Source organism: Chiloscyllium plagiosum, chromosome 35 (genome assembly GCF_004010195.1).
Source record: "Chiloscyllium plagiosum isolate BGI_BamShark_2017 chromosome 35, ASM401019v2, whole genome shotgun sequence".
Taxonomy (NCBI): Eukaryota; Metazoa; Chordata; class Chondrichthyes; order Orectolobiformes; family Hemiscylliidae; genus Chiloscyllium; species Chiloscyllium plagiosum.
Window position 1 is genome coordinate 3,395,306 of NC_057744.1, and position 24,260 is coordinate 3,419,565.

Here is a 24,260-nt window from a genome sequence, read left to right on the forward strand (position 1 = left end):
ATGATTAGAGGACTGTATTGAAAGGATTTGATGGTCATGGTTTGTTTCAAAAATTGACATTAAAAGGATATTGGCAAGTTTCATTGCCTGATGTACCCAAAGAAATATCAGTTTTTGTAACACTGGATGGACTTTATCAATGTAAAGTCATGTTATTTGCAATGAAAAATACACCAGCAAATTTTCAATGATTAACCAAAGTTATCAAAGAATTGTGCAAGTATGTTGTTTAGCTGTGCTCATCCAAACCTGGAGGGAACAATTACACCACTTGGACAAATTATTTGGCCAATTAGGAAGAACCAATTTGGTCGTAAATTTGATTACAAATACATTTACCAAAGTAAAAGTGACTTATTTGGTCAGACAATGGGACAATAAGCATAAATACAGGTTAAATTGAATTTTCTCATGGCTACAATAAAAAATAGTTGCAATATATTGGCGCTAATGGATTCATTGGAAGTTTCTTCTGAAATTCAGCATCTTGGTGGCTCCTTTGACAATTTGTTTAAAACAAAAGACTAGAAACTTGAATGGACAAAACAATGTCAGAGTAACTTTGATAATTCTAAAGCCATAATCACTACTGCATGGATTTTTAGCAATGCCAAGGTATGAGAAGTCACTTAACTTGCTGTAGATGCCAGCAATATCGCTGTTCATGCAGCGTTATTAAAACCACAGGGGGTCTAAATGGGATTTGAGTGACCAGACATTTTTAATAGAACATCTAACATTACAGCGCAGGACAGGCCCTTCAGCCCTTGATGTTGCGCTGACCCGTGAAACCAATCTGAAGCCCATCTATCCTACACTATTCCATTCTCATCCATATGCCTATCCAATGACCATTTAAATGCCCTTAAAGTTGGTGAGTCTACTACTGTTGCAGGCAGGGCGTTCCACGCCCCTACTACTCTCTGAATAAAGAAACTACCTCTGACATCCACCCTATATCTATCACCCCTCAATTTAAAGCTACGCCTCGTGTTAGCCATCACCATCCAAGGAAAAAGGCTCTCACTGTTCATCCTATCTAACCCCCTGATTATCTTGTATGTCTCAATTAAGTCACCTCTCAACCTTCTCTCTAACAAAAACAGCCTCAGGTCCCTCAGCCTTTCCTCGCAAGACCTTTCCTCCATACCAGGCAACATCCTACTAACTTGCCTCCGAATCCTTTCTATTGCTTCAGATCCTTCCTATAATGAGGTGGCCAGAACTTGTATACAATACTTCAAGTGCAGCCGCACCAGAGTTTTGTATAGCTGCAGCATGGTTCCGAAACTCAATCCCTCTACCACTAAAAGCTAATACACCGTTTGCCTTCTTAACAACCCTATAAACTTGGATAGCACTTTCAGGGATCTATGTACATGGACACGAGATCTCTCTGCTCATCTACACGACCAAATATCCCAAATTAGCCCAGTATTCTGCATTTCTGTTACTCCTTCCAAAGTGAATCACTTCACACTTTTCCACATTAAACCCATTTTGCCACCTCTCAGCCTAGCTCTGCAGCTTATCTATGTAACCTACAACATCCTTTGTCGCAATTCACAACTCTATCGATCTTAGTGTCATCCGCAAATTTACTAAGCTATCCTTCTACACCCTCATCCAGATCATTTATTAAAATGACAAACAGCAGTGGCCCCAAACAGATCCTTGCGGTACACCACTAGTAACTGAACCCCAGGATGAACATTTCCCATCAATCACCACCCTCTGTTTTCTTTCAGCTCGCCAATTTCTGATTCAAACCACTAAATCACCCTCAATCCCATGCCTCTGTATTTTGTGCAATAGCCTACCGTGGGGAACCTTATCAAATGCCTTACTGAAATCCATATACACCACATCAACCGCTTTACCCTCATCCACCTTCTCAAAGTACTCAATAACATTTGTGAGGCACGACCTACCCTTCACAAAACAATGTTGACTAGCACTAATCAACTTATTCTTTTCTAGATGATGATTATAAATCCTATCTCTTATAATCTTTTCCAACACTTTACCCACAACTGAAATAAGACTCACTGGTCTATTATTGTCTCTAGTCCCCTTCTTGAACAAGGGAACAACTTTGCTATCCTCCAAGTCTTCTCGCACTATTCCTGTAGACCTTTTCTCACAAGCTAAACTCATGCCAGCAGAAATATTCAACTCTGGAAAAAGACACTTTGAGTTTGATATTGGCTGTACAACACTTTGCAGTCTACAAAGATTGTTATTTATAAAGTCAATAATCCTTTTTTTAAAGTGATATTTCATACCAATAGCTTGGTTCTGTTTCATTGGAATTTACTGCTATGAGCATACAATTTAAAAATGATTCAAGTAGCTGGAAGAAATACTATTATAGTAGATCATTTATAAAGAGCAAATATGAAAGAAAATCAATACAATAATCAAAATGGACTTGTGTAGAAGAACTGTTTAAACGTTCTTATGTAACATGAATATTGTTACTGTCAAAGTAAAACATGTACAAATAAAACAGATAAAGTGAAGAGTAACTTTGATCAGAAAATAAAATTGCTTTTTAAAGATACCTTTTGGTTTTTTTCCCTTTTCTGCAGAAGGGTGTGGAGTTTCCCAAGTTATTTTATCACAAAAGTGGACAGAATCAGATATAGTTATTAAGTTTTTGATTTGTATTTATATATTATATATAAAACCATAAGAAGTAGGAATGGAAGTTGGACAATTAGCCTGACAAGTCTGCTCCACCAGTCAAATAGGAAATATACTTCATATCCACTTACCTACCTTTTCCCCATAACCTTAGATTCTTGATCAATAGAGAACCAATCTGTTCAGCCTTACATATACACAAAGACTCTGCCTCCACCGCTCTCAGGTCCCTCAGCCTGGTGAGTGACTTGGAGGGGAACGTGCAAGTGGTTGCATTTTCATATATCTCCTGCTCTTCTCCTTCCAAGTTGTAAAGGTTTGAGTGTTTGGAAGATGCTGTTGAAGTCTTGGTGAATTTCTGTAGTGCATCTTGTATGTGGTACATATTGCTGCTATTGTAAATTTTGAAAGTGGATGTGGTGAAAATGTGTTGCTGGAAAAGCGCAGCAGGTCAAGCAGCATCCAGGGAACAGGAGAATCGACGTTTCAGGCATATTCCTGAAGAAGGGCTTATGCCCGAAACGTCGATTCTCCTGTTCCCTGGATGCTGCCTGACCTGCTGCGCTTTTCCAGCAACACATTTTCAGCTCTGATCTCCAGCATCTGCAGACCTCACTTTCTCCTCAAAGTGGATGTGGTGCAAATTAAGCAGCTACTTTGTTCAGAATGGTGTTGAACTCCTTGAGCATTGTTGGAGCTGTACCATCCAACCAAGTGGAGAATATTCCATCAGATGCCTAATGTGTGTCTTGCAGATGTTGGAAGGCTGTGTGGAGTCAGGAGGGGAGTTATTCACTGCAGGATTCCTAGAATCTGACCTGCTTGTGTAGAGGATATAATTATATGGCAAGTCTGGTTCAGTTCATGGTCAATGATAGCCTCCAGGACATTGATGGTGGGGGAATTCAGGGGATGGTAATGCCATTGTTAAAGTATGGAAAAATGCCTTTTAATACATATGTACACATGGTGAATGATTTTGAAGTGATGGGAGATTTACCACACTGATCAGAATGTGGAACAAGCCTGGCACAGTGACACAAGGAGATTGTTCAGTTTCTGGTCTCAATCTGTTTGGGAAATCAAAAGCTATCCTCATTATTCTGTTTATTCCTCACACCTTCCTCTAGCAAAGAGGGAAGTACTGTTTCCGATAGTGTCCCACACATATTTGTCTTCCAGTAACTTGCATCATTGCACAGAAATATAATGTTTAGGAGAACCAGCACTCAGATTTATTGCTGAGTGGTCAAGCAGTGAATCTCTGACAATGCAGAAGTACCCAATGACCTGTGACCACTCTTTTTTTAAAAAATTAGAGGTTTGTCAAAATTAACAGTTTTTGATATTCTTTCCTCTTGGGGAGACTGTCCTTATACTCCAGAGAGCAGACTGAGTGTTTAGCCATAGTTAAAAGGAAGGTTGGGTGAATGGAGTAAATAAAAACTGAAAAGAACTGTGAATGCTGTAAGTTAGAGACAAAAACAGAAGTTGCTGGAAAAGCTCAGCAGGTCTGGCAGCATCTGTGGAGAGAAACCAGAGTTAATGGTTTGGGTCGAGTGAGCCTTCCTCAGAAAACCTGAGTTCTGAGGAAGGGTTTTTTGACCCGAAATGTTAACTTGGATTTCTCTCCGCAGATGCTGCCAGACCCACTGAGCTTTTCCAGCAATTTCTACTTTTGTCTTGGGTGAACGTAAGGTTGGGGATGGGAGCATGGGGATTGCAAATCTAAGGGGGCATAAATATAACAGTCACTAATAAAACAGCAGGAAAAATTATCTTTATCCAGAAAGAATTCATCATGGGCAGGTGGGACTAGATTGAGTTGGGATATCTGATTGGCATGGACAGGTTGGACCGAAGGGTCTGTTTCTGTGCTGTACATCTCTATGACTCTCTGAGGAACCTGCTAACATATAACATGCAGTAGCTGAAAGGAAAGTACAAATTTGTTTAAAGGATAAAGTATGTGATTGTATGAGTGAAGAATGAATAGAATAATTTTCTGGTTGGATGCGATGAAGCAGGATGGGAGGAGCACGAATATCAGAGTAGATCTGTTGGGTTTAAGTGAACTGGAAAATTAAGTAAAGTATAGGTCAGTTAGGGTGCAACGGCAGATATCCAAGGAGATATTACACAGAAAAGATACATTCATGTAAGAAATTAAATGCATCCTTCTCTTTGTCTATCTGTGGCTAACAAAGGGAAGTTAAAAGTTACATATAGTTGAAAGAATAAGAATATCATACCACAATGACGCCTGGCAAGTCAGAAGAGACCAATAATAATATTAAAACAGTAATAAAACTTTGAGGAAGAAGTTATAGTACAGGAAAAAGCTAGCTAGAAACATAAAACAGATAGTAACCTACAGACATTTTGAAAAAAATTACAAGACTGGGTAGGGTGTGGGTCCTCAAGAGTGAGTGTGTAGGGAATTAGTCATGGCTAATGAGGAAATGGTGGATGGATTGAACTGATACTTGGTGCATGTTTTTCACTGTACACTGTACTATACCAGAAATAACATTGAATCAGGAGTTCTGAGAAAGTGTCAGTTGACTCAAAACATTAACACTGATTTCTCTCCACAGATGCTGCCAGATCTGCTGAGCTTTTCCAGTAATTCCTATTTTTGTTTCTGATTTATGGCATCTGCAGTTCTTTTCGTTTTTATTGGATAAAGAGAATATGTGGTTGTGCTGAATTTAGATTTCCAGAAGGCATTTGGCAAGGATCCTAAATCAAAGATTACTAGGACAAGGGTTACTGGCATTAGGGCTAACATATCAAATCAGATAGAGGACTGCTTAGCCAACAGGCAACAGAAGAGTGGATATAATTGTGCCAATTTGTAGACGGCAAGACATGATGACTACTGACATCTTGATTATTTACAATTTATAAAACTGACTTGACTTTGGGTACTGATTGTAGATATTTTCTAATCAGCCTGTTCAGAAAAGTTATTACATACTGCTGGAGCAGGTGGGACTTGAACACAGGCCTCCTGGTTCAGAAATAGGGACACAACCACTGCACATGAAGAGGAACAGACTTTATTAATTAACCTGTTCAAATGTGTTATGACGCACCTTTGAAACAGATGGGACTTGAACCCAGATCTTCTGGTTGCTACATTTCCTGGTGACACCAAGATAGATAGGAAAGTAAGTTGTGAAGAGGGACATTAAAGAGCCTGCAAAAGGATAGAGATAGATTAAGAGAGCAGGCAAAACTTCTGCACATACAAAGTTGGAAATGTGTATTTGTACATTTTGCCAGGCAGAATAAAAATAAGCAATACGGTTTTAAAGAAGAGAGATTGCAGAATTTGGACCTATACGGGGATGTTTGTGCCCTACTACATGAATCACAGAAATAGCAGAGGGGTGACCTTACAGAGGTTTATAAAATCATGAGGGACATAGATAGAGTGAATAGCAAACATCTTTTTCTGAGGATAGAGGAGTCTAAAACTAGGTTTAAGGTGAGAAGGAAAAGATTTAAAAGGATCTAAGGGCCATTTTTTTCACACAGAGGGTGACCATGGCAACACGATGTCTGGAGGAAGAGCGCCTCATCTTCCGCCTAAGAACCCTCCAACCACAAGGGATGAATGCAGATTTCTCCAGCTTCCTCATTTCCCCTCCCCCCACCTTTTCTCAGTCCCAACCCTCAGATTCAGCACCACCACCTTGACCTGCAATCTTCTTCCTGACCTCTCTGCCTCCACCCCCTCTCCGGTCTATCACCCTCACCTTAACCTCCTTCCACCTATCGTATTCCCAATGCCCCTCCCCCAAGTCCCTCCTCCCTACCTTTTATCTTAGCCTGCTTGGCACACCCTCCTCATTCCTGAAGGAGGTCTTATGCCAGAAATGTCGATTCTCCTGTTCCTTTGATGGTGCCTGACCTGCTGCGCTTTTCCAGCAACACATTTTTAAGCTCTGATCTCCAGCATCTGCAGTCCTCACTTTCTCCTAGAGGGTGGTGGGTGTATGGAATGAGCTGCCAGAGGAAGTGGTGGAGGCTGGTACAATTACAACATTTAAAAGGCATCGGATGGGTCTATGAATAGGAAGGGTTTACAGGGATATGGACCAAATGCTGGCAAAGGGACTAGATTAACTTAAGATATCTGGTCAGAATGGTCGAGTTGGACCAAAGGGTCTGCTTTTGTGCTGTACAACGCTATGACTCTACAATTGACTTGTTCCTGAGATAACAGAGTTCATTGTGAGGCCTAAGGTTAATCAAATATACGTTAAGTATATAGTTATAGCCAACGACAGGAGTAACAGAATATCCTTCCATTCAAAGAAATATATGTGGTTAGGCAAATAATAGACTCTAAGAACGTATTTTTAAAGGTAACAGGAGAAAGATTTAAAAAAAAGACATATGGGACAACTTTATTTTTACACAGGCAGTGGTTCATGTGTGGAATGAACTTCCAGAGGAAGTGGTGGATGTGGATACAGTTACAACATTTAAAACCTAAATAAGCACATATATAAGAAATGTCTGAAATGATATGGGCCAAGCACAGGCAAGTGAGACTAGTTTAGTGACAGATTATGGTCAGCATGGATTGGGTGGTCTGAAAGTCCTGTTTCCGTGCTGTATGACTCTATGACTGTGTCGGGACACAATCAATTAGGATGCTTTTCACAAAGACTGGACCAAAAAGAGGGAAACACAAGTACTTGTTTAAAATACACATGTTTGATGGAATGCGTTGCCAAAAAAAGACAGTGAAAGCAGATTCAATAATAATCTTTGAAGGAGAATATTCAGAAAATGTTTACAGGACTCTTAAGGGAGAGCTGGGTAATGGTATTAGTTAGATTACTCATCTCAGGAAGTTGACTTGAAACAATAGTCAACATTTTTTTTTCCCCAATGCTGTATAATTCCATGATGCAACTCTATATTCATTTTTTTAAAAAGTGAATTCAATAAGTAAACCTGTTTGTTCAGCCAATGTGCGATGGTCAAAGATTGGCACTGGCCCGGCATTACCATCACTGTGGGCAATGAGTACTTCGCCATAAATATTCTTGATCATTTTCACACCGTCTTCTCTTTCATATTTCTTAAAGTAATCACACCTAATACCTAGTGAAAGGAGGAGGGGGCGTGGGAACCGGAAAAAAACAGACTTTTGTGAAGTGCAGAATGAATCATGGTCAGAAATAACTAATCATAAACATTATGGCACTGCTTAGAGCCTTAGCATTCACGTTTCTGAAAGGAGCATTCAACAGCCACGTTATCATGTAAAGAAAGGAAGCCTCTAAAAATCATAGCTATGAAAACAGAAGGGGTAGATAATCTGGCCCATAGGACCTGTCCTGCCATTCAATAAGGTCACGGCTGAGAAACACATTCCTTCCTTACTCTCCACCCGATGGAAAACAGCCCACATTTCTTTTCTACTGTTGTCACATGCTCACAACAAGAATATTATTGAAACTAAAATGCAGGAAGAGGGAAGCATCAAAAACAAAGCTAAAGGCTGGAATTTCTGTCTGAAGGGAAGCTTAAGGAAAAAAGCAAAAGGTGCAATCTAGATAAACAGCGAACAGAAATAAAACGGACATTAGATGAAATGAAATGGGAAGAGAGTCAGGCGGAGCTATAGAGACCAGTTTAGATGCATTGGGACCGAATGGCCTGATCCTATGCCGTAAATATTTTAAGTTAGGGTTATTTTCTCTGCTAAAAATATCAGTTTGAATTTACAAAGGGATTTGAGGGAGTTGATCAAAAGGTTTTCAGTGTGATGACTCAAACTCAGGTTTCGAGCGCTGTGAGGCAGCAGTGCTAACCTCAGAGCCGTGGCTGACCTGGTGGCTCGGTAATGGCACTGCTATCTCACAGAGCTAGGATTCTGGGTTCGATTCCAGCCTCTGTCTGTGTGGAGTTTGTACATTCTCCCCCAGTCTGCAGATGCCCAGGTTGGGTGGATTGGGTAAACAATCAGAGGGTGGGTTTGGAGCGGGGAGCGGGTAGGAAATGCTCTTCGACGACTCTGTGTGTGAGAAGACTTTTTTCTTCTTCAGAGGGTCGGTGTGGACTCGATGGACCGAATAGCCTGTTTGCGCAGTGAGAATTCTCTGAAAATGCATTCTCTTCGCAAATTACTTGCACCTTGGACAAAAAGTCTGCCGTTTTTGTAAGTTCCCCATCACCTATCGCTGTCTTTAGAGAGCTGGCGCTCTGCAGATTCGTACCGGTTTACTGTTGAGACCTGATGTTAACTGTTCAACAAGCTCCCTAATCCCTCCCTCCCTCCAGCAAGTCACGCTGCCGTCTCCCGCGTTTATAACATTCCCCTTATTTCGAAACTTCAAAGCGATATCAATCCAATGGCAGAACGTGGAAAGGAGCGAATCGCTGAGACACATTACTGACCCAGGGGATCGGATGGAAGAGAATTTATTTTACACTTTCAGTTTAAAACCTACTTTTCCAACATCAATACTGGCTTTCTGACAAAGTCCGTTTTTATGTTCCCTGCACGTTCCCCCGGTAATACTTAATCTAGTTTAAAGCAAAATACTGCTCAACTCACCGCCTGAAGTCATCTTTAGGTTCCCAGTCACTCACACACAGCTTGCTTTCTCTCTCTCTCTCTCTCTCTGTGTGAATCTCTACACATAAGATGGCAAACTGCTAGGCACTATCTATTAGAGAACCGGACTACTCGGCTTTCTCAGACATGATTACATCACTGGTTTTTCAGTTCCGAATTTTCTCTCTGTATTAAAGGCTTTTTTTAAAAAAAAAATCCTTTCTGAATATAAACTGATACGTAGTTGTTAAATTGTGTGTAGGAATACGCATTTGAGAAAGAAAACCACAAAACCACATGAAAAACACATTTGAAAAATTGTGAATGAAATCTGAACAATTTCGACTTCTTGTCAGGAGCAAAAAAAGGGTAAATAAACCCTGAGAGAGCACCTTCATTTAGCAACGCGATCATCCTTTCACTAAGTAAATTGCAAGCAATTGGTGAGAATGATACTTTTTAAACGAATATGTTTAATCATAATTTGGAGGAGCCGGTGTTGGACTGGGGTGTACAACGTTAAAAATCACACAACACCAGGTTACAGTCCAACAGGTTTATTTGGAAGCACTAGCTTTCGGAGCACTGCTCCTTCATCAGGTGCTCCTTCACTAGTGTGCTTCCAATTAAGGGAACAGGAGAATCGACGTTTCGGGCATAAGCCCTTCTTCAGGAATTCCTGAAGAAGGGCTTATGCCCGAAAGTGAGGTCTGCAGATGTTGGAGATCAAAGTTGAAACTTTATTGCTGGAACAGCACAGCAGGTCAGGCAGCATCCAGGGAACAGGAGATTCGACGTTTCGAGCACAGGCCCTTCTTCAGGAATGAGCAGAGAGTGTTCAGCAGGAGAAGATAAAAGGTAGGGAGGAGGGACTGGGAGGAGGGGCGTTGGAAATGTGATAGGTGGAAAGAGGTCAAGGTGAGGGTGATAGGGGACCTATCACCCTCACCTTGACCTCTTTCCACCTATCACATTTCCAACGCCCCTCCTCCAAGTCCCTCCTCCCTACCTTTTATCTTCTCCTGCTGAACACTCTCTGCTCATTCCTGAAGAAGGGCCTGTGCTCGAAACGTCGATTCTCCTGTTCCTTGAATGCTGCCTGACCTGCTGCGCTTTTCCAGCAACACATTTTCAGCTCTGATCTCCAGCATCTGCAAACCTCACTTTCTCCTGCTTCCAATTAAACCTGTTGGACTTTAACCTGGTGTTGTGTGATTTTTAACTTTAATATTCTAATCAGACATGGTGCTCCACACCTCCAAAACAGGTGGAACTCTATTCCAGGCCCCCTGGTTCAGAGACAAGACACTACTTACTCCCCCATAGCACCGTAACCGCGACCTTGCTGATTATCAGCAAGAGGGTTTCTGAAATAATGGGACAGACAGGGGTGGCGCCGAGGGAGAGATCAGACAATACCCCCAAATACTTGGTGGAATAGCTGGGCTCTGATGAGTTTGTCAAGCGGCAGGGATTTGCAAGTACGGAATTGAGGCTGTTCTCTCTGATCGAGGTGTGAACGAAGAGGAGGAAACAAGTATGCATGAAGAGAAAACGAGTGTGTGTGCAAAAGCCGTCAAAACCCGCAGAAAGCCTCGAGCCATTCATGTTTGCTACCAGGGCGAGAACTGCACAGATGCAGCAAAGTCTAATAACGTTTCACATCGTGATTTGCAATTGAATTATTCCGACGATTTCAAAATATCTCAATGTCATTTACCCTGCAGGGAACATGGAACAGAATGATGCACATCACCATGTTACTGATGAGCAATAAGAATTAACTTACCTTTAAAGGTTTCAATCTCCTTGTTAAATTCCAAGGGCTGGAGTTGTAATTCTTTACTCATCTCAGATCGAGAATTGTAATCTCTGAAACAAAAGCAAAGACTGACATTCCTTTTCTGAATTTTGCAATTAAATCTTTCTTTGTTGTTGTTGAGTAGCTTTGCTCGAGGAAGTGAATGTATGCATCAGAAACCAAAAGGACTAAGGTCCATTGCAACCCCCAACAGTGCAGTCCTCCCTCAGTACTGGGCTGGGCTGGTAGCCTGGGTTTTATACACAGTTCAGACTTTAACTGATATTCCCAGAGCATCTCTGAGGAAACACTGCAGTGTGGGAGTTGCCAATTTTCATACGCTAAGTTGACGCCCTTCTACCCTTTTAAGTGCACGAAAAAAAAACTTCCTTGAGAGCGTTCAAAGAAGTGGGATGCGCCCCAGACAATATTTACAGCTTTTCCACCGGGGGTGGCTGTCAAGAGTAAAATTTGACACAGCCTCATATCGTGACAGGTAACTTAAAACATGACTGAAGAGGTAAGTTTTCATGGAAGTTCTTAGGTAAAGAGGTGAAAGGAGGAAATTCGTGACTATATCGCCATGATTCCCGTGTCAGGCATGAGAGTGACTCATGGTGATTACTCAATTTTCAAAAATCTGTGAAGCTGTTTAGTGCACAGCTTGGAGTGTTTCTTTTACAAACTAAATTAGGGGTGTCCCGGGAAACATGATCAATTAGATTAGATTAGATTACTTACAGTGTGGAAACAGGCCCTTCGGCCCAACAAGTCCACACCGCCCCGCCGAAGCGCAACCCACCCATCTGTAACTCATTAAAAATTTTATTGCTTCTTTATTTACTCATGCCAAATTAATTCAACCATCTCACCCTGGGCACACCAGTTCCCTGCCATGGCAGTTCTGCTTTTCAAAACCCCTTCTTGCATGCTCCTTGCCTCTGTAATCCCCTCGAGCTCCCAAAATCTCTGAGCTTCTAATTCTAGTCTCTTGAGCTTCACAGTTTCAATCACCATATTGTTTGTAGGTGTGCCTCCTGCTGTCTGGCCTCCAAACTATGGAATTATCTTCCAAAACCTCTTCACAACTTCATTTTTACCTTGTACACCATTTTGGTCTTCCTTTGGCTTATGTTTGTGCTTATGTCAGGGGTTTGCCAGAAATATGTTTACTGAGATTCCTATGGCATACTCTGGTGTACACTTCACATTATAGGTATACAAGCAGTGCATATCCTGTAATACAACTCAGAGTAAATAAAATTTCTCCTCTTCCCTGATTGTATTGCAGGACCAATCTTCAATCTCTGTCCTCTGGTTACAACAATCAAGTCTGACTCTCTAGTGCAGTACTGAAGGGGCACAGCATTGCTGGAGGGGACATCTTTCAGATGAGATTGCAAAACTGAGGCCCCATCTGAATGCTCCAGTGGAGTTAAAAGATACAACGGGCTCTATTTCAGAGAAGAGGTCACAGCACACTGGTTAGGCCATTTTTGGAATACAGCATTCAAATCTGGTCTCCCGCTATAGGAAAGATGTGGCGAAACCTGAAAGGGTTCAGAAAAAAATGTACAAGAATATTGCCAGGATTGGAGGTCTTGAGCTATAGGAAATGCTAAATAGGCTGGGGCTACTTTCCCTGGAGCGTCAGAGGCTGAGGAGTGACCTTATAGAAGTTTATAAAATCATGAGGGGCATGGATAGGGGAAAACAGCCAAGGATTTTTGCCCAGGGTTGGGGAGTCCAAAACTAGAGGGGCATAGTTGAAGGTGAGAGGGGAAGGATGTAAAAGGAACCTAAGGAGCATTGTTTTCACACAGAGGGTGGTGTGTGTATGGAATGAGCTGCCTGAAGAAGTTTTGAAAGCTGGCACAATTACAGCATTTAAAAAGCAGCTGGAATAGGGAGGGCTTAGAGAGGTATGGGCCAAATGCTGACAAATGGGACTAGATTAATTTAGGATATCTAATTGGCATGGATGAATTGGACTGAAGTGTCTGTTTATGTGCTGTACATTTCTATGACTCTGTAAGAGGTAGTGCAGGTGCCTTGGTTGTCAATATTTTGCTGTCAATCAATATCATGAAAAACAGGTTATGCTGTTTGGTAATTTCTACAAAATGACTCTTCAAAAGTACTTAATTTGCAATAAAAAACTTGAGATGTCCAGGATCATAAAGAACATTATGTTAATTTCTTTTTTTTCCAACCCTTCTGTCAAACGTTTCTCCATTGTATTTTCATAGAATCCCATTTGGCCCACCAAACCCACCCAGATCCATTCCCCTACCCTATTATTTTACATTTATCCCTGACTAATGCACCTAACCTAGTTGATGGGCAATTTAGCATGGCCAATTCACAATCTTTGGACTGTGGGAGGAAACCAGAACACTCCGAGGGGACCCACACAGACACGGGGAGAATGTGCAAAATCCGTACAGTTGCCCGAGTAAAGCAGCAGCGCTAACCACTGAGCCAGCATGCCGCACGGTTTAGCAGGAGCACTTAAAAGCAACAAATCCCGGGGAGGGGCAAGTGAGACAATAACTGAATGGAGAGGAAATAACCAGAGAGAGGGGAATTAACTGGAAAGAGGGGGAGTAACTGGGGAAGGGAGGGGGGAGGATATGGGTGAAAAACTGGAGGAGGGAAATTATCGACCCTGTCAAAAACTCAGTGCAATTTTAGCACCTTGATTAAATCTTCCCTTAACCTTCTGCATTCAATGCTGAACAATCCCAACTCATCCACTGATACCGTTCTCATCGCAAAGTGTTTGGTTGTCTGGTAGAATGGATTGTAATTTGGTTGAGGAATGAGCAAAGCTTTCTTGGAACTTTGATTACATGCTATTCTGACCCCATGACATATGATCATCTAAATTCTACAAATTGCTTTTGAATTTCGCTGTGGCTGTGTTTGGTTAGCTGCTTTGTGGTCAGATGCAAACACCTATTGTACAGCACAGCCTCAGGCAAAAACAACGGGTCCCGCAGAGGGGCAGAGAGACAATAACTGAATGGAGAGGAAAGAACAAGAGAGAGGGGAATTAACTGGAAAGAGGGGGAGTAACTGGTGAGAGAGGGTCCGGATATGGGTGAAAAATTGGGGTAGGGGAATTGAGACAAGGAGCAATAACAAGGAAGTGACTCAGAGAGGAGAGCTGGTGGTGCCATCAGTAACTTTCGGAAATGACTGTGGTAATTATTGAAAAGTGATTGCACTCATACTGTCCTCCAGGCCATAGTTGTGTAATTACTCAGTGACTGTCTCTCCATGAACCTGATAGTAAATAGCGTTATTTCATCATTTTTTCTCCAGGGATCTAGGCACAGGGGATTGGACTGCGGGCTCAAAGGGTAATTACTCCAGAGCAAGACAAGGATGCTGACCTCCATGAACTGAGGATTCAACTCATTGAGCTAACCGAGCCCCACAATAAGCCCCTGTCTGTCAGTGAATGTAACTAGTAGTGGATTTGCTGACCCTGCTCACCCTTAAACACTAGCCAGAATCTCCTTCACTAAGAGTTGTACCCCATTGGCTATCGAGTCACAGAATCATAAAGCTTGAAACAGACCCTTCAGACGAACAATGCTGCCCAAGTTTTCCAAACTAACCTAATCCCATTTGCCAGCATTTGGTCCATATCTCTCTAAACCTTTCCTATTCATGTACCTGTCCAAATGTCTTTTAAATATTGTAATTGTACCTGTCTCTACCACTTGCTCTGGCAGTTCATGCCCCACACAGACCACCATCTGTGTGAAAATGTTGCCTCTCATGTCCCTTTTAAATCTTTTTCTTCTTGCCTTAAAAATATGCCCTCTAGTTTTGAACTCACACACCCTAGGGAAAGGATCTTGGCTATTCACGTTATCTATGCCCCTCACGATTTTATAAGCCTTTATAAGGCCACCCTTCAACCTACTATGCTCCAATGAAAATAGTCCCAACTTATGCAGCCTCTCCTGATAACTCAAATATTCCAGTCCCGATAACATCCTTGTAAATCTTTTCTATACCATCTCCAATTTAATAATATCCTTCTTATAGTAGGGCAACCAGAACTATACACAATACTCCAAAAGTGGCGTGAAGAGCAAATCTTCAGCCCACTAGCCCATCTCATCAAGATCCTGTTGTCCTTTGAGGTAACCTTCTTCGCTGTCCATTACTCCTCAGATTTTGGTGTCATCTGCAAACTTACTAACTATGCCTCCTGTGTTCACATCCAAATCACCTATATAAATGGTGAAAAGTAGAGGACCCAGCACCGATCCTTGTGGCACTCCACTGGTCACAAGCCTCCAGTCTGAAAAACAACCCTGCACCACCACCCTCTGTCTTCTACCTTTGAACCAGTTCTGTATCCAAATAGCTATTTCTCCCTGTATTCCATGAGGTCTAACCTTGTTAACCAGTGTCCCATGGGGACTTTTGTCGAACGTTTTACTGAAGTCTATATAGATCACGTCTACTGCTCTGCCCTCATCAATCGTCTTTGTTACATCTTCAAAAAACTCAATCAATTTGTGAGGTATGATTTCTCACACACAAAGCCATGTTGACTCTCCCTAATCAGTCCTTGCCTTTCCAAATACATGTAAATCCTGTCTCTCAGGATACTCTCCAACAACTTGCCCACCACTGATGTCAGACTCACTGGTCTATAGTTCCCTGGCTTGTCCTCACCACCCTTCTTAAATAGTGATGCCACGTTAGCCAACCTCCAGTCTTCCGTCACCTCAACTGTGGCTATCAATGATACAAAATATTTCAGCAAGGGGCCCAGCAATCACTACCTCAGCTTCCCATAGACTTCTAGGGTACACCTGATCAGATCCTGGGGATTTATCCACCTTTATGAGTTTCAAGACATCCAGCACTTCCTCCTCTGTAATGTTGACATTTTTCAAGATGTCACCATCTACTTCCCTGCACTCTATATCTCCCATGTCCTTTTCCACAGTAAATACAGATGCAAAGTACTCGTTTAGTATCTCCTCTATTTCCTGTGGCTCCACTCAAAGGCTGCCTTGCTGATCTTTGAGGGGCCCTATTCTTTTCCTAGTTACCCTTTTACAAATACATTAAGGACAAAAACCCTTTGGATTCTCCTTAATTCTATTTGTCAAAGCAATCTCATGTCCCCGTTTTGCCCTCCTGATTTCCCTCTTAAGTATACTCCTACTGCCTTTATACTTTCTAAGGATTCATTCGATCTATCCTGTCTCTACCTGGCATATGCTTTCTTCTTTTTCTTAACCAAACCCTCAATTTCTTTAGTCATTCAGCATTCCCTATACCTACCAGCCTTTCCTTTCACCTTAACAGGAATGTACTTTTCTCTGAATTCTCGTTATCTCATTTCCAGCCATCCCTTTACCTGTGAACATCTGCCCCATCAGCTTTTGAAAGTTCTTGCCTAATGCAGTCAAAATTGGCCTTTCTCCAATTTAGAACTTCAACTTTTAGCTCCTTTTTCCATCACTATTTTAAATCTAATAGAATTATGGTCGCTGGCCCCAAAGTGCTACCCTACTGACACCTCAGTCACCTGCCCTTGCTTATTTCCCAAGAGTAGGTCAAGTTTTGCATCTTCTCTATTAGATACATCCACATACTGAAAATTTTCTTGTACATATTTAACAAATTCCTCTCCATTTAAACCTTAAACACTATGGCAGTCTCAGTCTATGTTTGGAAAGTTAAAATCCCCTACCATAACTACCCTATTATTCTTCCAGATAGCTGAGATCTCCCTACAAATCTTTTTCTCAATTTCCCTCTGACTATTAGGGGGTCTATAATACAATCACAATATGGTGATCGTCTCTCTCTTATTTCTCAGTCCCACCCAATTAACTTCCCTGGATGTATTTCTGGGAATATCCTCCCTCAGCACAGCTGTAATGCTATCCCATATGAAAAACATCACTTTCCCTCCTCTCTTGCCTCCCTTTCTATCTCCTGCTGTTCCACAGGCTTTGCTGATCTTTTAGGGGCCCTATTATCTCCCTAATTACCCTTTTGTCCTTAATTTATTTATAATATCCCTTTGGATTCTCCTTTTTTGTAAATATAGTTTTGACTTTACAAAATTATATAGTTATAAAAAACAACAATTACCAGTATAATAAAAAACATAAATCACAATAAAACTACTGTCTACTAACTACTAACCTACCTCATTAAACAAAACAAAGCCAAACACTGGGCAAAACAACACCAATAAATAAATAAGTGACTACAAAAAACACAAGATAACAATGCATGTGCAAAGTTCCCAAACAAAAAAACGGGAGCATTGTATATATTCACCCCCTCCGGGGCCCAGGGCTCAGCAAACCTAGCCATCCTGGTTAAACGAATGCCCTAGTTATGAAAGCAGACAGATCTGTATCCGAATAACTCTAAAAGGGCTGCCATGTCTTATAAAAAAGGTCTGTTGTGTGGTGCACCATATTTATGAAAAAATCCAAGGGAATATGCTCCATAATTAGTCTTGGCCATCCAGCAAATCCTCAGCCACCCAATTCATCAGAATATTCTTAAGTGCATGATAAGTAAGAATTTTGAATGGTTTCTTGCCATGCCCATCTAAAGATAATAAATTTGGTAGACCTAGAAGAAGAGATATCGGGTCTACTTTGACTTCAGTCCTCAATCCCCTTCCTATCTCTCCCACCACAGCGCTCCAATAAACATGGAGCCTGTGGCATGTCCAGAAGCAATGGGTAAGAGTACCTACACTTATTTTACATTTGGGGCACATTGGAGGTGCCTCCTTTTAAACTTTGCCAGACGGTCTGGTGCCAGATGAACCCTGTGCAGAACTTTTCACTGCGTAGCACATGTCCTGTTACAGATTGAGATCTTTGGAGCATTCTCCCATATGTTCTCCCACGTTTCAGAAGAGATCTCTCCTCCTAGCTCTTGCTCCCAGACCTCATCTAACCAGTTAATATCCTGCTAGGGCCTACCATCCAATAGGCGATAGAGGGCACTAACCGAGAGGGTGCTTTTGGAATGTAGCAACAACCTCTCTGTATCGGGCTTATAGAGCTTAGTGAGAAGTGTAGTCTTCTTCTGGATGAAATCCCTAACCTGAAAAAAATAGAAAAGATCTCTGCTGGGCAGCCCGTATTTGCGGTTCAGTTGCTCGAAGGACATCATAACCTCCCCCTCAAATAAGTCTCCCAAAATAGAAACTCCTCTCGCGGCCCATAGTTTGAACCCTGAGTCCATCATCCCTGGTTAGAACCCCAGCACACCAACTATGGGAGTGAGTGGCAAAGTCTTGGATAAACATCCCTCACTCTGACACATCGCCCTCCAAGCCCTGACTGTACTAATGACAATGGGGTTCCGGCAGTGGTCCATAACTGTCTTCATCTTATCCATGAACAACAGGTTAATAACAGGACACTTTGCTTGGGAGGACTCACTATCCAGCCATATTGAACCTGGATCGTTACCTACCCAATCACAGACAAAGGACAGCAGGGAACTCAACTGATACCTCCTCATGTCTGGGAAATCAACTCCTCCCCCTCCATGAGGCAACTGCAATTTAGTAAGTTTGATGTGGAGCTGCCCACGATGCCAGACAAAGGAAACAAACCACCCCATAAGCTTCCACAGCGTTGACGTGGGAAACATTATAGCGAGCATACGCATGGGATAAAGCAAACGAGGAAGAACATTCCTCTTAATGAGAGATATTCGGTCCAGTCATGAAATTGGAAGAGCCTCCCATCTCTGGAGATCTCACCTAATACTATCGAGCAAGTGAGCAAAGTTAATCCGAAATAACAATCAAACTGGGGGTTAATAAAAATGCCAACTATGGGAGTGAGTGGCAAAGTCTTGGATAAACATCCCTCACTCTGACACATCGCCCTCCAAGCCCTGACTGTACTAATGACAATGGGGATCCGGCAGTGGTCCATAACTGTCCTCATCTTATCCATGAACAACAGGTTAATAAGAGGGCACTTTGCTTGGGAGGACTCAATATCCAGCCATATTGAGTTTGGATCATTACCTACCCAATCGCATACAAAGGACAGCAGGGAACTCAATTGATACCTCCTGATATCTGGGAAGTCAACTCCTCCCCTTTCATGAGGCAACTGCAATTTAGTAAGTTTGATGAGGGGCTGCCCACGATGCCAGACGAAGGAACTAAATCAACCCAAAAGTTTCTGCAGCGTTAACCTGGGAATCATTATAGGGAGCATATGCATGGGATAAAGCAACGAGGAAGAACATTCATCTTAATAAGGGCTATTCGGCCCAATCACGAAATTGGAAGAGCCCCCAATCTCTGGAGATCCCACCTAATATTGTCAAGCAGGTGAACAAAGTTTGGGGGTAATAAAGATAACTAGGTATCGGAACCTCGCCTGTGACCACTTAAAGGGGAACCTAGGGCCACCTTCAACCTCTGGCACTTCCTTGAGGTCCCCCAAAGGCATAGTCTCCGAATTTGCAAAGTTGATTTTATTTCCTGAAATAGCCCCAAAATAATTAATAGATTGTGTCAGATGGGGTACGGAGGTCATCGGGTTCAATAAGAACAGAAGGACATCATCCGCACACAGCGTAATCTTGTGTGCCCTCGATCCCACTTCTGCAGCAGATATGTAAACAACAATGGGTGAAAGGGGGCAGCCTTGACGACTACCCCTACCACTCCTAAAGTTCCCAGACTTCACCTCGTTGGTGATGACCGCGGCCAGAGGGTGGCGATATAAAAACTCCAACCATCTAGCAAAGACCCCACCCAATCCAACCTCTCTCAGACATAAAATAGATATGGCCATTCCACCCGGTCATAGAGTCATAGAGATGTACAGCATGGAAACAGACCCTTCGGTCCAACCTGTCCATGCCGACCAGATATCCCAACACAATCTAGTCCCACCTGCCAACACCCAGCCCATATCCCTCCAAACCCTTCCTATTCATATACCCATCCAAATGCCTCTTAAATGTTGCAATTGTACCAGCCTCCACCACATTCTCTGGCAGCTCATTCCATACACATACCACTCTCTGTGTGAAAAAGTTGCCCCTTAGGTCTCTTTTATATCCTTCCCCTCTCACCCTAAACCTATGCCCTCTAGTTCTGGACTCCCAGACCCCAGAGAAAAGACTTTGCCTATTTACCCTATACATGCCCCTCATAATTTTGTAAACCTCCCCTCAGCCTCCGTCACTTCAGGGAAAACAGCCCCAGCCTGTTCAGCCTCTCCCTATGGCTCAAATCCTCCAACCCTGGCAACATCCTTGTAAATCTTTTCTGAACCCTAACAAGTTTCACAAAATGCTTTCCCTGCAACTAAGGAAATCACCAACCCCAGGATTGATCGTCGCTGGCATACTTGGACCATATTCAGCAACCTTCTAATATTATAAAACCTGTCTAGTCCTCTTTGACAATATAGGACATCACCTTCTCCAATCTCAGTGCCAAGATCTTAGACAGAATTTAATAGAGAGATGGGTCTGTATGAGGCACTATCCTCAGGAAGCTTCCCCTTCTTAAGAATGAGGGAAATATTAGCTTCTCTCAAAGATGGTGGGAAGTATTCATGCATATAGGAGTGATTGTACATCTCCAACATCGGCCCTGACAAAATCCCTATAAACTCCTTATAAAACTCACCCGGGAGACCATCAGTGCCAGGCCCTTTCCCTCTCTGAAGTTGCCTAACTGCCTCTTGTATTTCCTGAACTGTCAAGGGGGTCTGTTCCAAGATTACCCTCCCGGGGGTTCCAGGCTCTTAAAAAGGTCCTCCTATCCTCACAACCTTCAGACTGATACAATTCAGAGTAAAAAGTCTGAAAAGCCTCATTAATCATTTTAGCATCATATGTAAGGACCCTGGTGCTGTCTCTGACTGCAGTAATGGATTCGGAAACATGCTTTTTCCTAGTCAGGAACGCTAAATACTTCTCTGGCCTATCTCCATACTCGAACAGCCTTTGCCTACCAAAGGCAAGTTCTTTCTTTGCGACTTGTGTAAGTACTGAATTCAGGGCAGCCCGGAGGGCCATGATCCGCTGTAGCTTAGTCACCAAAGGCCTCGCAAAATGTGCCGCCTCAGCAGTTTTCAGCTGCGTCTCAAATAGACGCTGCTGTTCCCCAATCTGTCGTTTCCGGCTAGCCGAATAGGAAATAACTAATCTCCTAGCAAAGGCCTTAGCGGTCTCCCTTAGTTTGGATGGACTAATAGCCATGCCTGAGCTGATAGTCAAAAACTTCTGAAAATCCCTCAAAAAGTATTCTACAAATTTGGAATCCTTAAGGAGAAAAGCGTCCAGACGCCAGTGCCACAAACCTAGCCTTAACCTCCAAATATATCACCACGTAATCAGAACTAGCTATGTTCGCAATTTTACAACCCATAATTGAATCCAGAAGGGTCAAGGGAGCCAGAAAACGATCAATCCTCATGTGACATTTATGTGTGTTTGAAAAAAAGGTGAAGTCCCTGCTAGTAGGGTGAAGACCAGCCCCAACTCCTCGCATAAGTCAACTATGTGCTTGGCCATGAAGAAATTATTGGGGGCCCTGTAGGCATCCCGCCTCAGGCTGTGTGGAGTTTGCACATTCTCCCTGTGTCTGCGTGGGTTTCCTCCGGGTGCTACGGTTTCCTCCCACAGTCCAAAAATGTGCAGGCTAGGTGAATTGGCTGTGCTAAATTGCCCGCAGTATTAGGAGCAGGGGTAAATGTAGGGGAATGGGTCTGGGTGTGTTGCGCTTCGGTGGGTCGGTGTGGACTTGTTGGGCCGAAGGGCCTGTTTCCACACTGTAAGTAATCTCATCTAATCCTGTTCACTGTCGGATCCAAAACACAATTGAACCCCCCCCATAATAATGTGCCATGCTCCAAAGGCACTCAGCTTAGAGAAAGCACTGATCAAAAATTTGAGGGGATGCGCCAGAGAACAGTAGATATTTAAAATACCATATTCCTCCCTGTGTATCAAGGCCTTAAGTATCGCAAACCGCCCTTGCTCATCTTTCACCTGCTCTAATAATGTGAACGGAAGATTTTACTGGATAAGCACCGCCACTCTCCTACTTTTAGTAGTAACGGTTGAAGAGAATACCCAGTCATAACCCCCCCCCCCACCGTTGTCACTTCAGGTGTCCCCATCGTCAAGCTGGGTTTCCTGCAACAGAGTGATATCAAGCCTTTCCCTCTTAAAGCTAGAAAGCATTTTTTTCCTTTTAACAGACGAATGACTTCCCTTCATGTTCCAGGTGCACCATTTAACAAGGCACTTAGTCACACCCCCCCCTTCAGAGCCCCTCAGGCCCCCAGGATGGAGAACCCTGCTTACAATGCGCCGAGTACAAGTAAATAAAGATTCATAGAGTCGCAGAATTGTGTATACAAAAACTAACGCTGAAAATGTGTTGCTGGAAAAGCGCAGCAGGTCAGGCAGCATCCAGGGAACAGGAGAATCGACGTTCCGGGCATAAGCCCTTCTTCCTGAAGAAGGGCTTATGCCCGAAACATCGATTCTCCTGTTCCCTGGATGCTGCCTGACCTGCTGCGCTTTTCCAGCAACACATTTTCAGCTCTGATCTCCAGCATCTGCAGACCTCACTTTCTCCTATACAAAACTACTCTAACATAACTACAAAGGATTGTTGCTAACAAAAAAAACTACAAAGAAAACCAACTATGAAACCTTGAACAGGAGACTCTTCACCCTGCCCATAGGGGGCACTCACCCACCCATTCCCCCCCCTTCACAACTCTTTCAAGCCCGGACTGTGACCTAGTCTTAGGCAAAAATAAATAAGTAAATATGGAGATGATCCTTAAACCAACAAAAGAAGACAAAATCAGGATAATTACTCCACCCATCCCCAGTTCCATGTCAACCCCAATTGTATATTAAAGAGAAAAAGGACAAAAAAATTCCCATGATAAAATCCAGTTATAAAAATATAATAGGAACAACACACTCCAAGATTTTTTTCCCTTAAAATATTATTAGGGGAAAAGGAACAAAAAGGGAAAAAGGAAAACACAGGGAAAGAAAGAAAAGAGGACAAACATTAACCATATTTTTCAGACTAGTCCATCTATTTTAAAGCACCCACAAAGTTCTTAGCTTTATCTGCCGAGTCAAATGTATAAACCGAATCCTCATGGCTGAAACGAGGCACCGCTGGGTACCTTATGGAGTACTGGATGCCCAGGTTCCTCAGCCTCTTCTTAGCTTCATTGAAGGACTTCCTCTTTTGGATTGCAGCTACGGAGAAATCTTGGAAGAACATAATTTTTGACCCCTTGTGCAGCAGTGCCTGTGGGTCTTTGCCCAGTAATCTGGAGGTTTCTATCACTCTTTGCTTGTCCCTGTACATGTGGAAGTGCCCACGGACCAGACGGGGGAGCTGTACAGGCCCTGATCTGTGCACTGATCCGATAGGCCCTTTCAATCTGCAGCCGGCCAGACTCGATTTGAAGACTCAGGAACCGTGGTAGCCAGTGTTCAAAGAAACTGACTGGCTGCCCACCTTCTTCACCCTCTGGGAGACCAACAATCCGACGATTTGTTCCCCCGACCTCGATTTTTGAGGTTGTCAACCTGATCTCGCAAGGTCAGCACTGTTCCAGGGCCTGGATCCATCCGGAAGAGGACTCAGTCACTGCTTCCGAGGCTGTGGTTCGTCCCTCCACCTTCTCCATCCGCGCCCAGAGGCCCTGGAGCTCCCATTCATCCTTCTACAGCATCTTTGCGATGGGTTGGATCTGGGTGCGAATCTCCTTGAACGCAGCCTCAACCTTCACGATGAGTCTCGCCATTGCCGCCGCCAATTCCTGTGAGTCCGTGAAGTCCCTCGGGGGTTCAGGAGAGGCCGCTGCTGCAGTCTCTGGTGTGCCTGGTGCTGCAGGGGAGAGTCCTCCCTGCTGCTGTTTACTCGCTCCCTTTCCTTTTGGCATCCTTCCTGCTCTAAAATGTGAACAAATATATGTTCTCAAAGTTTTAAATTCACAATTCTCTTTGAGAAATTAGCCAGGGATGGCAAAAAAAACATCGATATGCCTCCGCCTCTGCCTCCGCCGTATCTGCTCCCAGGAGGAGCAGTTCCACCACAGAACACACCAGATGGCCTCCTTCTTTAGAGACCGCAATTTCCCTTCCCACGTGGTTAAAGATGCCCTCCAACGCATCTCGTCCACATCCCGC

At 43.0% G+C, this 24,260-nt stretch overlaps 1 protein-coding gene across 4 annotated transcripts in view; it reads right to left on the bottom strand.

Annotated features, from left to right (window-relative positions):
- Window positions 1–24,260, bottom strand: part of LOC122540506 (interleukin-18-like) — a 37,130-nt gene that overhangs the window by 4,901 nt on the left and 7,969 nt on the right. Inside the window, exons 2-4 of one of the 4 annotated variants that reach the window (XM_043676367.1) lie at window positions 11,019–11,101; window positions 7,621–7,770; window positions 5,745–5,848 (exon numbers count right to left, since the gene is read on the bottom strand). In XM_043676367.1, coding sequence (XP_043532302.1) covers window positions 5,745–5,848; window positions 7,621–7,770; window positions 11,019–11,079 — 315 coding nt within the window. In that variant the 5' untranslated portion in view covers window positions 11,080–11,101. Of the gene's footprint in view, window positions 1–5,744; window positions 5,849–7,620; window positions 7,771–9,229; window positions 9,277–11,018; window positions 11,376–24,260 lie in introns of those variants that run through there. The other 3 variants (XM_043676365.1, XM_043676368.1, XM_043676369.1) reach the window with 3 other exon arrangements.